This window comes from Lepisma saccharinum, chromosome 23 (genome assembly GCF_977018435.1).
Source record: "Lepisma saccharinum chromosome 23, izLepSacc3.1, whole genome shotgun sequence".
Classification (NCBI taxonomy): domain Eukaryota; kingdom Metazoa; phylum Arthropoda; class Insecta; order Zygentoma; family Lepismatidae; genus Lepisma; species Lepisma saccharinum.
In genome coordinates, this window is record NC_139251.1 from 62,462,102 (window position 1) to 62,479,657 (window position 17,556).

Here is a 17,556-nt window from a genome sequence, read left to right on the forward strand (position 1 = left end):
GAACAGAAATTGCCTGGGAAACTGTTAAGAGGGTATTGGGAATGTGTGGATGAATTGCTGTCTGGATCATTTCATGCAGCACAGATTAAATTGATTAAAATATCAATTGTGAACTTGAATTGATGTTTTAAGTCCACTTTATTCACAGATAGGCTAATCGGGACTTTACCTACAGTTTAAAGTGGGATCCGAACCACTGTGCAATGTGTCTCCACCAGATATCAAATCCAGGACTCCTTGATTACAAGGTGATGATGTAACCAATATGCCATCGGAGAGGCATGTTAATTGTGAACTATACTTAAAATTTAAAAAAATGGATAATCAGAAGTGGTCCTACAGACCACACAGATATTTTAACGCACTAGAAATGGAACCTGACACTCGTGATTGAAACATGGTAGCTTTGTTTGGCCCCACAAGATAAAAATAATTGTTTGTGTACGGTTTATTAAGTGTTTATAAGATGCTGGTGCTTCCATTTACGCAACTAATCTTATTTTCCGAACTTTACAGATTGTCTTGACATACTTTAAAATATCCAAAATTACTGAAATCATATTCTAAACAAAGTACTACATAATATTCAATCAAAAATAATTAATATGCACTATTCGTTTATTTCTAGAATAAAATCATGAAGTGAAACTATTATTTCATGTGAAACAATGTAAATTCACTACAGCATCAAAATTCAATGAAAAGTAAACAAAAGAGAATTATATGATAAATGTTGTTGCATATGATAAAAACCTGCCACTTTCATAGGTAAAATTCTAGTTTGATACTGAACACACCCAGTTTTATATTTAAATGTAATGAACATCACATCAGTGGCACATCGGAAATAAAAAGGAACAATACTTTAGAAACTTTTATTAGCTTCCCATAAATTTTGGTTTCAACCTTCAATATGTTCTGCTTATTGTTCATAAGTAATAAAACAAAAAATATATATATAAATTGATTATTTATTAATTATAATAATGATTATATTGTGATACAGGACACCTTCACTTCAGACAAACATCTCTATTTTTTTCCAGGTCTCTGAAAAATTATGCTCATAAGTCTAGCGTATATTGTTTACTCCAGGCCTTGCAACCACCTACGGGCAGTCATGCCACCAACTACCCAAGCACTTCAAAAACTAACAAACAAACAGAATGAGAGGGTTACTGGCATCTTCCCTTCCTGTCCAAGATTGCACCCTTTAATTTTTGTTTACCTGAGTGTTTCCACCTCTAAGGAAAAAAACACTTGAACAGATTCTTTCAGAATTTCAGAGTTACACATTCAAAACTTTTTACAAAGGATTAGCTATGACAGTAAAATCTTGGCGGAGCTGCAAAGCAGCACTTGCACCCCTCCCACCTTTTTTGGCATTATCACTGGTTAAGGGTAATCTACATAAAGAAGTTGAACTACTACTACTCTTGTGATTATATATAATAATAATCCGTGGCACGACAGCCCTGAAGGGGCTTTGGCCTATCTCCCGACTGCCAGTCTCCCTCCCACAATCCTACCTAGAGTCGTTTTCACGTTCAGAAGACACAATGGGCTCTTATGGGCAATGCTTTTCTTATGGAAAATATGAGCGCGCTGTTGTGAAATTTCTGGATTTACAAATTTAGCTTAAGTAAAATCGGTACCTGCAGATTTGCAGGAAATTTTGTAGAGAATACGCTGGTGAACACAAAAAACTGGTAACTTGCTTACATAATTTTAGATAAATTAAAAACGCAAATTTTCTGTGAAAACACAATTTTTACATTGTTTTCATTCCTAACGTTGAAACATGCCGTAAAATTGAAGCATTCATTATTAAAAAAATTGACACTGTTTTTTAATTGTCGTAGGTGATGGTGGTACTCAGAATTTATCAATACTTTAAAGCATATTTGCATTAAAAAATATTCAAATAAAGTATGTGGAGATTTTTTATATTCGTGTAGTAGAAAATGTCGTCGCTGGCCATTTCTTGTTCTGTAATTCCAAGTAAAAACTTCCAGCGACAAAGTTGTGGAGAAAATAATGAAATTATTTTTTATAACCACTTAAAGGTTCCCAGAAATATTACTTCCATGCATTTGGAGTTTCTTTTTAACCCGAACCGCGCGCGAAGTAAGGAGACGTTGTCTGGCCATCTTGAGCTGGCTCACCGCAGCATTCAGGCTAATCACCACCAACTTTTCGAGTTGTTATTTTATTTCCATTCATTAAAAATATGAACTTCATGCAGTTTGTTATAATAGAATTGAAATTACTTAAATTTAATAATTGACAATTATTTCCAATGCTGCTGTTGTGAGCAACATTAGTGCTGTCGCAAATACACGTTGTTTTTGTTTACATTACTGTCGACATTAATACTGAAATGAAGAAAACCTTTCAGTTTCCAACATACACATAAATTCATAGACGACATATTAACCTTTGAAAGGCTTTCCAACACGTGACAAAATATGGGGCTTCAACATAGAAATATGACATGCCTTGCTTGAGTCATTTACGTCTTATCAGTTCACGTGAGCCATAACTCATTTGTTTGTTTGGGTTGCAACTTGAATCAAACCCATGTGCCAGGTTCCTCTTACTTGAGTGAGAGTAGACTTTTTCCCTCTCTCGAAAAAGTGTTTTCAGTTGTGTGAGCGCTCTGTGATTTTTATTTTTTTAAGTAATTTCTGAAGTGTCATATTCGTGCATTACACTCGCGTGTGTAGTGATCGCAATGGATCATAGTAAAAAGGATAACTCTAACGTTCACAGTATAATATTAATATTAATAATTACATATAATTATCATTATATATACAAAATATGTAACACCTTCATTGTGAAGGAAGCTCATCATTTCCCGGCGACATGAGCTAGCGCTGTATTGGCAACACTGTGCGGTTTCTCCATAAGTGCCATTGTCTCTTCTGAACGTGAAAATGACTCTAGAGGTGTGGAGTTCTTCAACCAGTAATGGTGTGACGTTGGGCCAGCACGTCGAACCCTCAGTCGTTCGAGGAGATTTTGAAGACCGGGTTACGCTACTCACTCATAGCTCCCAAATTTCCTCACAATGATGAGTTGCCATCAGTCCTATATACAGGCCAAGAACCAGAGACTGAACCCAGGCAGACTCAAACCCATGCTGTCCCGCAGTCGGAGTCCAAAACACAGCACCTTAGACTGCACAAGGACTACCCATGTGATTAATTTGTGCACAAAAAAAAAATCATGAGAACATACTTTATTTACTTCCGTACTTGTTTTTGTGGAAAATAAAGAATACATAAACATTCACAGGTTCTGTTAACATTTTTATTACTGTAGTAAGCACTATACATGTTCCTTCATTGCATCATAAAAAATAATATTAAGTTTGCAATGTGCTTCCTGTCTACTCTATACAAATATATATTAAGTATGCAATGAAACAGCACCAAATATCTAACTGCTTGTACACCTTCCAGTTTTTATACACAGAATCTTGCAACAAAACAAGACATGTATTCACCCTTTTGCCAACAAAATGCAACAGCAAAAAAAATATATTAGAAGCCAAAAATGAAGCTGCGGAAAACCTTGAACTATGAGCAGGAAGGGAAGCTTCCTCCATAATATTTATCAATGTATATTTATGGCACTACAAATAATAATAAAAAGTTTTTATGTCCATCTATTGATGAGACAATATGCAGCATGGTAACATTCTTGCCCAGATAGTTCTACAATGTTTTATACCAATACTGGGGAAAGAAATATACAAATACAAATATACAAAAAAAACAATGATTATAAATTCTTCCTAGAAACAAATAAATGTACATGTGATTACAAGGAAGTACAAAAGCTTGAACTATGCTTCTGCTAACTTGTAAAGTATAACAGACATATTAAGTAACTGCAAATCTTTAGTGCATAGAACAATCACTTTCTTTACTGTAATTGAATCATTCAACAATAACAATGCAACTTTCGTTTCAGGAATTCCTCTTAAGTAGTCTTTCTTAACAGACTATCCTTCACTGTCCAGATTCACCTCAGGTGTTGGTGGTCTAAAACTTAACAGGAAAGCCGATAATTTCTCATACACAGTCATGGTAAGAGCTGTTGCAGGTGTGACTTTTATTAAATTGGGAACAAGACCTTTGTAAAACCCTCTTGTTCCTTCAAACCTGCAAGTAAACAGAATACAGATCTCTTTTTAAAAAAAGAAATATTTCTAACTGCTAAATGATGGAAAATTCAAAGTCAGTGATCCAGAGACAGCCCTGGGGAAGAGAAAGTCTCTGTTTGTTTAGGGTTGCCAGACGTCCTCTTTTACCCAGACATGGCCTCTTTTTTTGGGTCCTAAAAATGGTCCAGGCATGTTTTAGGATAATGGGGAAATTTACTTCTTTTTTTTTTTTTTTGGCTATAGACAACTATTTCAATTTCAAGATTCGTAACAAAATGTTATGTTTGTAAATAATTATCAATATTGTTTCCGTGTTCAATTTCAAAGTAAGTACAACACTCTCAGTTGCAAGCCCAAAGACAAAAACATTTCTTCCAACAAAGAAAAAATATTGGACTTCTGTTATCGGCACCGTGCCACGTGAGGTTTTGATTTTAAAGCAGTTCCGGCATCTAACGTGACTCGCAGTGAGACACAAGTTTCTAACAATTGGTAAAAATATGCAAGACACTTCGGCTTCCTTTGATTTGAGTTTCATGACATCAAAATTCAGAAATATTACACACAAACACACACATATACATACATATCATATAGTATAATACTTCTGTAAAATCTTTTGCGAAATCTAAAAATGTCCTCTTTTTTAAAGTTTGATGTCTATGTTTGTTGGTATACAGCCTCCACACTCTCCTCCCCCTCTCTCCCCTTTTGTGGGCACATGTCTGTTCTTGAAACCCCTCACCCACTAGCCAATGATTTGTGAAAGTACCTCAGTTGTCAGTTGTGATTAGTCAGGGTATATTGTTCACAATATTGAGGCATTGCACATACACTAGGCTAACACGAGAGGAAAAAGTAGAATTTCTAAGAGAAGTGCAAAGAGGTGTGAGGAAGAAAAGTGACATTACTAACAAGAATGGGATACTGCCAAACACATTAGCTAATGTTGTATGTATGTGATACACATGTTAATACAGTGTACTTACTTAAACGTGTTTCCATTTACTGGTAGCTTAATTCCTATTGAGAGAGGAATTGTTGTTTGCTTGCACTGCAGGAGCACACACAAAATACGGCCACTGCATGTTCTTTTTGTTTATCCTTTAGTGCAGTAATTTTGTTTTATTCCTTTTGTTTAGTAATGTATGATTTTGTTAATTCAAATTTCGGATAATTCATTTTTTTCATGTTCTCTTGGTGGTTGAATTTAAAAGGTAGAGTGCATTAGTTTGTACATGCATTAAGAAACTTTTACTTAATCAACTATTAATTTATCACCTATAACAGAGCTCTCGCTCCAATTACAATATGTGTACATAGATATAGAACTACATTATTATATTAACCATAATGGTGTAGGTTTTACATTTAACTTTCTTCAAGTAAGGCTTTTATTTTTAAAAACCTAATTGTGTGTGTGTATGTGATATTAATACAATTTTCAAAATCTTTTCAACCAATGTACTGTTTTGACCAATTTTGAAATATTGTTTATTTGATTGCACATTACACAATTAGGCAACATGTTTACTAATATAATGAAAGGGTTTGACCCATTGAACCCTCCCCTTACATACAACTACAGGCAGGCACAGATACATGGGGAGGGCAATGGGGGTCATCACCCCTCCCAAATGCCTGGACTAGGTTTTTGTATGCATTATATTTAAAGGTAAAGGTAAAAAAGGTAAAGTGTTCCCCTGTGCATAGCACCACGCCATGAAGGCGTATAGGGGGTGTGGGGGTAACGCCCCACACTTTCTTGATCCGGTCGTGAGTGGGGGTGATGTGATCAGCATCACGCCCCTGACCGCCTTTACCCCCCAGGGTTTCCCCCAGGTACCCATGTTATTCGACGCTGGGTAGGCGCCGGGGCCGCTTCCACCGTTAGAAAAGTTCCTGGATTTGAACCGGCCGGGGTTCGAACCCGGGACCTTGAGCATGGTAGTCAGACGCGTTACCGACTGAGCCACCGCGGCATTATATTTAATTTATATTATATTTGCATCTCAGTGATATACATGTAAGCTATCCTTTGTTTTATTGATGTAAACCATTATGGATGGCTATTGTGTATATTTTATAACTATTGCAATCTCAAATGTCAATTATCGTATTAATAATCATTATTTGTCCCTAATTCTGTATTGAGGGTTTATGAATCCAAATTAATTAAATAAATAACAACCCTAATGCTTTATGTACACTTTTACATTTTCATGGCTCAATGGAGGTGACATGAATCTGGAGAAAAGTTCATTCTATCTTCGTTGCCTCACTTCTTGAAATATCGTACAATTGTTAGGCTTGACAATGGAACAAAATAATAAACATTCCTTACTTATCCAGGATTCAAAATCCAGTATTCCTACTTTCACCATGTGCACGCTAATCCCCACAAAGCACAGAGTAGTGGTATATATTGTTAATGTAAAAACTATGTAAATATTGGTCCACGGGAAAAACGCCCCTCCCAAGTTCCATTCCTGGATCCACCAATGGCCATGGGTGTACAAGGTACCCAGTGAAGAACAATAGTATGTGTAGAACTTTAATTAAAATTGAAAATGGTCAAAATACATCAATATTCATTTGGTCAGTGCCACGATAGCTCAGTCGTTAGGGCATCTGACTACCATGTGAGACACCAAAGTTTGATCCCCAGCGGGGGAGATCCGGGATTTTTTCCTACCTGTTCAAGTAGCTCCAGTGCCCACTCAGTATCATAAAGTGGGTACCTGGAGGAAACTCGGAGGTAAAGGTGGCCACGAGCATGGTCCCATACAGCACACATCTCCAAGGGACATCCACAATGTCAAATTCAGATCCATGAATATTGTGGATGTCCATAAGACATCCTATGGATGTCCCATTTTGGATATCCAGAATGGGACGTCTATGGGATATCCCATCCTAGATATCTAGAGAATCTCCCATCCTGGATATCCATAGGTTGTCCCATTCTGGATACTCATGGGATATGTGGTATTACATCCACATGTTATCACAAATTTGACATAAATGTTTTGATACTCATGTAAAGATTCAGTCATAGTATCTAGTCTCAATTATGTTATCACTCAAACTCTGTAATGCAGTAAAAATTGTAAATTAAAAACATCTCCCACAGGAATTACGTTGGCCATAGGACCATTGTCTTTTCAGGGAGTCACACATGTGCGCCAAGCAGGTGAGAATTGCCACTAGGCTTTCTATGTGTCTCGTCTTGAACACAATGGCTGTTTTGACTTTTTGGGTGTGTAGATACGCGTGCGTGCGTGCGTGAGTGAGTGAGAGAAAGAGATAGAGTGGAGTGCTTGTTATAAGCATATGTGTACTCGAGGTCTTCGATTTGTGTAAATCTAGTCCAGGAATGTTCTTTTCGTATCCAAAGTATGTGCGAAAAATATCAGCACAATGTTCAGATTAGGTACAATTTTAGTCCAGATTATATCCTAATCCACAATGAAATAAAAGCATCCATAAAATCACGTGAAGTCATGTGCGAAACATGTCCAAAAATAATCCACAGGATGTCCAAAACATGTTCAAAAATGATCCACAGAATGTCCAGAATGCCCAAAACAGATCCAAATATGATCCACAGAATGTCCAAAACACGTCCTTCTTGGATATCCTATGGACGTCTCCTGGATGGACGTATGGATATCCAGGGGACGTCCTATGGATGTCTACTGGACATTCCGGGACATCCTATGGATATTCAGAATTTCGGCATGTATATCCAGAAGACGTCCATTAGACGTCTCCTGGATATGTGTGTGCTGATCAAATCACCTCCACCTTCGGCTGTGATCAAGAAAGTGTGGGGCCCAAACTCCACACCCCCAATGTGCCTCCATGACGTGGTGCAAAGTGCATGGAGATGTTTCCTTTTTCTTTACTTTTATTCATTTGGCATTTTGATCAAGTGGTCATGGAGACATATACTGTAACTGCATTAAGAGGCATAAAATGATTTTCAGGATTTTGCCCCACAACAATTTTTATCACCAGCAAAAGAAAATGGATTTCAAAGCACATATGCATCATTTCTTAACTATGTAATAAACACATCCATGTCAACGAATGGTCCAGTCATCAATGATATCTGTCGAAAAGAATGTGGTCTTCTGGATTAGAGGAGGATACACATCATTCTGCAACTGAACAACTCATCAAGCCAAGACAACAGCAGGCAGTTTTCAAATTAAGTTTCATAGCATAGTGATCATATTTTACATGTACAAGGTACATTCAATATATAACCGGAAAAGTTGTATAAAAAATCGAAAATACGACCATGTTTAATGTTTCTTTGTTATTTTGTGGTGGCATCCTAGAACTATTAACAGATGGGCCTGGCATGCCTGCCTCGCGAACAGGGTACTGGGAATCAGTTAAACAAGATAGTGGCACCCTTGCAGGTTTGCACCAACTTGGAGCAGCGAAGTGTCATTAGATTTCTGTTAGCTGAAGGGTTGAAACCAATCAAAATTCACCGTCGGATGGCAGTGCAATATGGTGAAAGTTGCTTGAGTCAAACACAAGTATACGAGTGGGCAGAGAAGTTCAAACAGGGTGTAACAAGTGTTCAGGATTCGCCACGTCCAGGATGCTCTGTCACTGCAGTCACGGAGAACAACATTGCAAGAGTTGAATTGATACGGGAAAACAGGAGTATTATGGTGAGTGACATTGCATCAAAGATGAACGTTAGTGTCGGATCAGCCCACCATATTGTTCATGACGTACTGATGTTCAAGAAAATGTGTGCGAGGTGGGTTCCAAAATATTTGACACCAGGAATGACAGACAGGCGAATGGATGTGTGCGGGGAGCTTTTGCGACAGTATGAGGCTGAAGGGGAGGCATTTCTTCACCATATTGTCACGGGAGATGAAAGTTTGGTACATTTTTACGAACCTGAACGAAAGCGGGCTACAATGGAGTGCGGACATTCTTCATCTCCAAGACCCAAGAAGGTGCAAGCTGAAAGAAGTGCTGGTAAGGTCATGTTGCTTTGTTTTGGGATCATAAGGGAACAATTCTTGAACATTACATGCCTAGAGGTCAAAATGTAAACAGTGTGACATACGCAAACCTTATGCGTGAAAATTTGAAATCAGCAATTTTGAAGAAGCGATGTGGTCTGGTGTCCAGTGGCATCCTGTTACTGCATGACAACGCGAGACCACACACTGCTAGAGTCACATTAGTTACCATCAATGACCTAAAGTTCATCTGCTTACCCCACCCCACGTATTCCCTGGATATGGCACCTTCAGATTATCACATTTTTGGCCACTTAAAGACGCTCTTAGTGGCTCAAGGTTCGAGGGTGATGAGGAAGTCCAGGCAGCAGGGCATGACTGGTTACGCACATGCCCAAAATAATTCTTTGCACGTGGAATTGGGAGACTTGTGGAGCGCTGGTGCAGGTGCATTGAACTTGAGGGGGACTTCGTTGAATAATTATTGTGTGTTGTATTCCATTCGAATAATAGATTCTGTAAAAAAAATATATTTCCGGTATTTATTGGATGTACCTTGTATTAAAGAGTTCACAAGAAACTTATAGGTAGATTACACAGACATTAAGCTTGAACTTGGCAACAGAAATTTTGTCAAGTGTTCAGTGTTACTTGTTTGATAGTTCTTTTGAATTGGAATTCAAAATTTTGGGTGCATCAGCACTTAGGCTATTTTGTACCCGTCACTCTATACAGGGTCCAGCCCCAGAACTAAAATAACATAACTGTAATGTCGTGTTGTAACTAAAATATTAAAATATTCTGACTTCGGTCAAAAGCTGAGGCTGTAAAGAGGCACTCGGCACACACAAGGACAAAACACAGGACAACACAAAAAATTATACTGGCCATGGGGCCAGTCGCTTGAGCCTCGTTAGTCTGCAAAATGCAGTCCAGGGTGTATTGCATGGAAGTGAGGTTGACAATTGGGTTTACTAGGTAGAAGTGAGGTTTATAATTGGGTGTACTATGTGGAAGTGAGGTTTACAATTGGGTGTACTACGTGGAAGGTCACCCCTTACACCCTTTGTCTGATAGTTCTTTTTGTGTATGAGTTTGGAGTTGACTAGAATTTAAACATGCACTAAGTGCTGAAGAAGTTTTCTTGGGATATCAGCCAGGTGATATCCGGATAGGCTTCCAAGCGCTAACGTCACTCTCATCTTCTGGGATTGAAGTGCAAAGATATGTCAGGGTAAGGTTATATGTATTTGGTGTGGGAGGAGTCTGGTGTAGGTGGCAGGTCAATCAGGTGGTGTCTCTACAACGTCAGCGCTCCCAGTCGACTATTGCTAACCAGGCTGGATCCAGTGTTCCTGTTGAGGTTCTCCCTTTCCCTGTGAATGAATGGCTATTGCTTCTTTGCTGAGCCGGTCCCAGTAATTGGATGACTTGATGATCTTGGTGGTTGTGAAGTCAATTAATTCTATGGCCCTCCTGGATGGAATGTTCAGTAACCCTGATTTTTCTGGATGGAAATTACTGATGTAGCTGGCGTGTTCTTTGCAATGTTGTTCAATTGTCCTCCCCGTTTGTCCAATGTAAGATTTCCGCAGGAACAGATGATATGGTAAACACCTGGTGTCTTCTGTTCTAGGTCGTCTTTACGATTTCAAAGTCGGCTTCTGACTTTTGGTGGCGGTTCATAGATTGTCTTAATGTTGTGCTTTGAAGGAATGCGGCTGGTGACTGAGGAGAGGTTTCCAGTGTATGGTATGATGACTATCTTCTTGTCTTCTTGGTTATCAGGGGAAGGGGGGTCCTGGTTTGCTTGTTTGTTGTTCTTGTGCATTACTTGCTGTGTACTAAGTGTTTCTAAATTACAGTTAAATGTTACCATAAGATTTAATTGGTCTAGGTTAGAACCAATGTTGTAAGGCACTTGGAACGGCCAGGAAATATGTAGCATACACAAATTTCGGAAAAAATCACCTACATCCTGAAATGAAATCATAAATATGTCACTGAGTGGACATGCTGCCCCACACCCTCCCTCAAAGCAAAAAGCTTAATTCACACAGTGGTTCAAACCCTCGCATGGTTTAGTGACAATTTTGCACTAATTGTTTAATCAAATAAACATCTCACAATTGGTCAAAACACTACATTAATTGAAAAGAGTTTCAAAATTACATTAATATCGCCCACATACACTCAACTAGGTGTTTTAAAAATGAAAGCCCAATTCCACCAAAGTTAAATTTTAAAAAAAATACTATTATGGTTAATATAATTAATGTACATCCAATTTTTTTTAGAGAGAATTTTTACTGAATTGAATTGAAGTTTGTTTTTAAGTCCACTTTTTGCACAGATTGGCTACTCGGGACTGGACCTACAGTTCAAGTGGAACCAAACCACCTATTTCCTCCACCAGGTATTGAACCCGAGACACCTTGATTACTGAGCAATGACATTACCACTACAAAATCAGGGAGGACTGTGAATTTTTATTGGCTGTAACTTTAAAGTGTTTATAAATAATAAATAGTAATGGTAAAATGAATAAGCCTAGTTTCTACGACAGAAAAAATAAAAAAATTGAAATTGCTGACCAAGCCAGTCAATACAGGGTGTCTCTGAAGTCCAGTTACCATTCCAGTCAAACATAACTCTGAAAGAACATGACATAAGAGCAGGGTGTTTTTTAGCAAAATGTTCTAGAGTTCAAAAAGTGTTTTGTTGTTGGTTTTCATTTGCGTTCTAGGTCCACTTTTTTTTATAGAGGACAGCATTACATGAATAATTTACTGCAATATGCTTGAACAGTACCTATTCACCCAGGTGGCAGAGTTGCAGCCATCCATTATTTTCCAAGAAGATGGAGCACCCCACCTTGGTCTCACGATGTTTGGGATATTCTTCTGGATAGATATATTTCCCTGGGAGATGTGATGGACCAATAGCCTGACCTCCCTCTCTCCTCATATCACCACCTTGGATTTTTTCCTTTGGGGGTATGTCAAGGATTGAGTGTACCAAAACCCTGTTCTAGACCTTGTTACGCTTCACACAAAGATCATTGTAGCTGTGCGAACAGATACTGATACGCTGCAGCATGTATGGGTAGAAGTGGAATATTGCCTTGACATCCTGAGGACAACGAGAGGGGCACACGTTTTGAGGTGCACTGAAGTACAGGAAAATAACTTTTTGAGCTGTAGAACATTTTGCAAAAAACCGCCCTGCTCTATGTCATGTGGTTCCAGTTATGTTTGATTGTAATGGTAACAGGACACCCTTTATTTCAGTAAAAAACACTTAACATGTGTCGCTACAACCCTCTGTCAGGGTCTTCCTCACTTTCAGATGTACAACCAAACTCAAATTTTACTGAATTATGGACTGACTTGGTCAGCTCTTATTGTGTGTCTTTTCTAAATAGTAACAATTATACCCTCCCCCCCCCCCAAATAAAGAAAACTATCATCCTTGGGCTGCTGTAAGTTGAAGCCCATGCATTATATCTGTGCCATGTTTGACATGCTTCCGTTTCATGCTTTTGAATGGTTGGTCAACACTGAAGACGGTGTAACATCACACAGTCGAAAAATGGCATATTTACTTCAAAACGTATGTAAAATATAAACCAAAGGAATCTGTGTATAGATTACATGTAGTCTATGGTGTATCACCAAGTGATGCTTACACTTGTCTCCTGGATACAATATTGTATTTATTTTTTTACTTCTGCCAATTAGCATGTGCCTCTGGTCAACACTCTCATTCCAGTTTTGCCTTAGTACAACACTGCATATATAGACCAATAATTTATACGTCACCAGATCCTGGTGGTAGGATGTGAAATTTTGGGCAAGGCCAGAAATTAGTTATGCCCAAAGATTTAATGCTTGGTTTGTATCTGAAGGTTGCACTGTGAATTCCAGATGGTGGCAGTCACCGAACAAAATAAGTTAAAAAATGTGAACATGTGACAAGCACTCACACTCCCCTCACCAGACCACTAGAAAAGAATACACACACACAAATGAGAATCAGGCTACAGTAGGTGCTTCACTGTGCCACTGCGAGTGTCACATTCAAGTTTTTTACTTGTTTACTTTGCATCATCAATTCTTAATTTACACAGTACACTGTGGTATTGTGACGACATACAGTATTCCAGGCCAAGCATGTGGCACTTTTGGCTACCAATGAGGCTTGTATCAGTGTGTTGTATTTGTATACTACATTGAAAATTCAAGCACTTTAGATTAAAAACACACTTATTTCCAACAACTTTCCCTCTTTCACTATGTGCACTAATAATGGAGTTGCTTATGGGACAGGACTTTTGAAATCTTCTATTTCTATGCAAATATCAGCTTCATGCACCTTAATTCAAACAATATTGTGTTTCATTTCTGTTATACTTTTATCTTTGAGTAATTTGTCTATCAAAATATGTTTTCATGTATTACCTGACCTGACCTGACCTAACCTAAATCTAAAAACCAAACAACTCCGGATACCATTGGCATCCCATTTTTAAATTTTGTACTTATTGAGTAATATGTATGACATGTTTTAAAAGAAATAAAATACTGTTTTTGAGAAATTGGCTACCAAATCTTTCTTTACACCACCTTCATTTTTTCTTTATAGGCAAAAGCCATCTGAATCACTTCTGTAGGTGCAAATTGCACATTTTGAATGAATCCCTGTAATTTTGGAAAAACAAAAGATATGGATCTACAATTTTGCATATTTTCTTTCCTACTTCAGTGTGCGAATTTTAAATGAATCAAAATATGAGGGGTTGAAAAGTGCATTTTCGTTGGTTGATTTCACACAGAATGACCCTTATGGAAAGTTTTCACATTGTATCCTGCAGGCCGTAGACGTTATTGCTAATTTCAATTTACATCTGAGAGCAGTTGCAACACGAAGATCTTGTACATGTTGCCTTCATATTGCTTTCTGTTCAATTATATTGTATTTTCTGTACTAATGCAGTTTGAAAAAAAGCAGCAGATGATTTTCATGGAACAAAAAAGTCTGCCAGTCTGTTCATTTTGTGCTAGACGAAACTTCAGGAATGCCGTAACGAAATTCAAGAGCTTTATGTGAGGACTTGAGAAACATGCAATTGCCATAGTAAATTAAATTAATGTGACTTTTAGAACATGGCCAAAGTTGCTTCCAACAACTGGGTAGCTGAAAGCATTAAGTGGTCAACTCAGAGTGAGTGTTCCCTTGTGAGCGTCCATTCATTTCATCTAATCATCAGTGAAGCAGTTAGCACATCATGCTACGATGCCAGGGGTCCTGGGATCAAATCCCAGCCTATGCACAGGTATTCTTTGGAAGTGTCCCTTCATCAATTTCATCATATCAGCACTCATCGTGATTACCCAAAAGTGGCAGAAAAGTTATGTAAGTAGCTTCATTCAATAATAATAACCCGTGGTGCAACAGCCTGTGAGGGCTAGCGCATACCTACCTACTGCCAGCCTTACTCCCACCAGAGATGTAAGATCATCCAACCAGGTGATGTGTGGTCAGCACGACGAACCCCCAGTTGTTGTTGTAGGTTTCCATGACTGGGTTACGCTACTCATTCGTAGCTCCATAATTTCCTCATGATGGTGGGTAACCACCGGTCCCACACACAGGCTGAAATCTCAGGAGAAAAGTTGTTACGCTTCCTCCAGGAGACTTGAACCTGCATGCATCCCATAGCTCGAGCGCAAAGCATGACACCTTAAACCACACAGCCAAGATGTAGGACAGCCTAATTCAAGCAATTCATATAACCACCATTCACCTCACTGTTCTGATTAATATTAAAGATGCATCAAAGTGGCATGTAATAAAACACAACAAAAGTTATTGTAGATTAGGCACACACAGGAGATGTACCACGTAGAAAATTTCAGCGAAAAATGCAGGCTCGACCAGGACTTGACCCCAGGTCTCTTGACATACCTTGCCATTGCTATAACCACTGAGCTACCGAGCCAGCCTGGCCTTGCCTGATTTCTCGCTGAAAATTTCTACGTAGTACAGTGTGGCCAGAAAGTCCCTTTACACCCGAACTAAATGCATGTAACAATGTAAGATGGTAAGATATTTAAGATTTTTACCTCCCATCCTGATCATTGATATGGCAACAGTGCTCCTCGCATGAATTGCCACGTGCCTGCCACGTAACTGCCACGTGGCTGCCCGTTGAGGGAGAATAAAGTCTGTGCGTTTACCAGTTCATTGTCGCACCTTTCCGTGTTTGGTGAACAACAATGGCAGATACCAGTGATTTCACTTTGGAGGAGCGCTTAGTGACAACTGTGTGGGTCCATGAACGGAAGCGAAAAAACGAAAATATGCCGCAGGTGATGGATAGGTTTCGTGAACTGTTCGGTAAGGAGCCACCAAGTCGTCAGACTTTGATCACGTGGAAGAAAGCTTTTCGCCTGGGAAGTGTTTTGGATGCCCCTCGTTCTGGTCATCCATCAACCGGTAAGGAAACGTGTGCAGACGTTAGTGTGTCAGTGATGCGTTCACCCCGCAAGTCGACCAGAAAGTGTTCTGCAGAACTTGGAATTGCAAGAAGCAAAATGCAGCTTCACATGAAAATGGACTTAAGCCTGCACGCATTCCGGCCAATGGCCATCAATGGACGTATCAAGCTGTGCAGGGATGTTTTGGTCAACTAACTGTAAATATTATTCATGTAGGGATGAAATAAGTGGAGGTGTAAAGGGACTTTCTGGCCAACCTGTACATCTCCTGTGTGTGCCTAATCTACAATAATTAACATCTTTACGCTGGGAGAAACCAGGCAACATCGAAATCTACCGTGTCAAAGGCAAGAGATCCCGCTGTGGTAGCAGAGATGATTCCATGTAGGTAAAACAGCAATAGTGAAAAATCAGGCGAGGTCAGGCTGGCTCGGTAGCTCAGTGGTTACAGCTATGGCACGGTATGCCAGAGACCTGAATTCGAGTCCTGGTCAAGCCTGCATTTTTCGCTGAACATTTCAACAAAAGTTATATTCAGCAGTATTTTCCCATCGGTCTATTCCTAACCAACAACCTGTAAATTTCAGAAACGACGCCAAAATGCAGACTTCAATGCCGGTAATTCTCTGAATGTTAGCGACAATAGTTCTACATTAGCACACAACTATATTTAACTATACATATTCTATCACTGTTTCGAGAGAGCACATCATGTCAAACACAGCAAGTCATTTCTGTAATACTGACTGACACAAAACTACAAATGAAAATGGAGGCTCGACCAGAATTCAACAGTGAGGTATACCGTTCCACTACTCTACCAACTAAGCTGCTAAGGCGTCCCTGGTTTTGCCCCGATTCTTTGCTTCCACTGTTTTATCAGTATGAAATTGTGCCATGGTATCAACAGGTCTGGGTTCAAGTCCTGGCTGAGCCTAATTTTGTCATTAAATTTCTACGTACTACATCTCCTGTGTGTGCCTAATTTCATACACCCATCATGTCCATAGACTGTAATTTAGTGAAAAATTATGTAAAAAAGGCCAAGTTCCCCATGAATATAGTACTATGCTATGAAGGCACATTTAGGGGATATGGCTCCACACATTCTCGTTCTCTGCCATTTTGGAGGTGATGTGATAAGCCGCATGCTCCGGGTGCCTTTACCACCAAGGTGCCCATTGATTTGAGGCTGGGTGAGCCTCTTTATGCAGGGACATGGCTGGAAAAATTCCGTTAGATCAGCCGCCCCGGGAATCGAACTTGGGCCTCCTGCGTGGCAGACAGACGTGAAAGAATTATGCAATTTCGTTATTTTTTCAGTGACTACAAAGATGTAATTCATGTACTTCGGTTTTGTAAAGTAAATGTCTAACTTAATCTTTTTCTGAGCCCAAACTCAATACAGTGATTACACACATTAATTAAGGAAGTCAATGTTTATATTCGTTATTTTACATTGCTTTTCTACGTCTTGGATTAATTGTGATGATGAGGATGAATGCTCCATTCTGTTCAGTCCAAATGATGCTGCCATGTTATGGAAAAGTTTTAACCTTTTCTTAATATTCTTAAGTTTAACAGCCAACACCCAGCACACTATGACGGTAAGGGCCCCAGGATTGAATCCCAGCCTGGGCATGGATGTTCTTTGTGCCACTTCATCAATTTCATCATATCACCACTCATCCTCATCTTCGTGATTAGCTGAAAGTGGAAAAGCAAAGTAATATAAACCAAATGAATCAATTAACTATAACATTTTAACCTTTTAATACCAAGAGAATTTACCTGAAGAAGACGTTTACTAAATGAAATGTTGAGCAACTACCAAACATCACTGCAAGGTACCTGCCAAACTTACACACACACACACACACACACA

General features: G+C 38.9%; 1 protein-coding gene across 1 annotated transcript in view; it reads right to left on the minus strand.

Moving 5' to 3' along the window:
* Positions 1–3,301: 3,301 nt before the first annotated feature.
* LOC146005380 (solute carrier family 25 member 32) overlaps positions 3,302–17,556 on the minus strand; it is a 72,602-nt gene continuing 58,347 nt past the window's right edge. Inside the window, exon 7 of the mRNA XM_083144595.1 lies at positions 3,302–4,172. Coding sequence (XP_083000721.1) covers positions 4,013–4,172 — 160 coding nt within the window. The 3' untranslated portion in view covers positions 3,302–4,012. The remainder of the gene's footprint in view (positions 4,173–17,556) is intronic.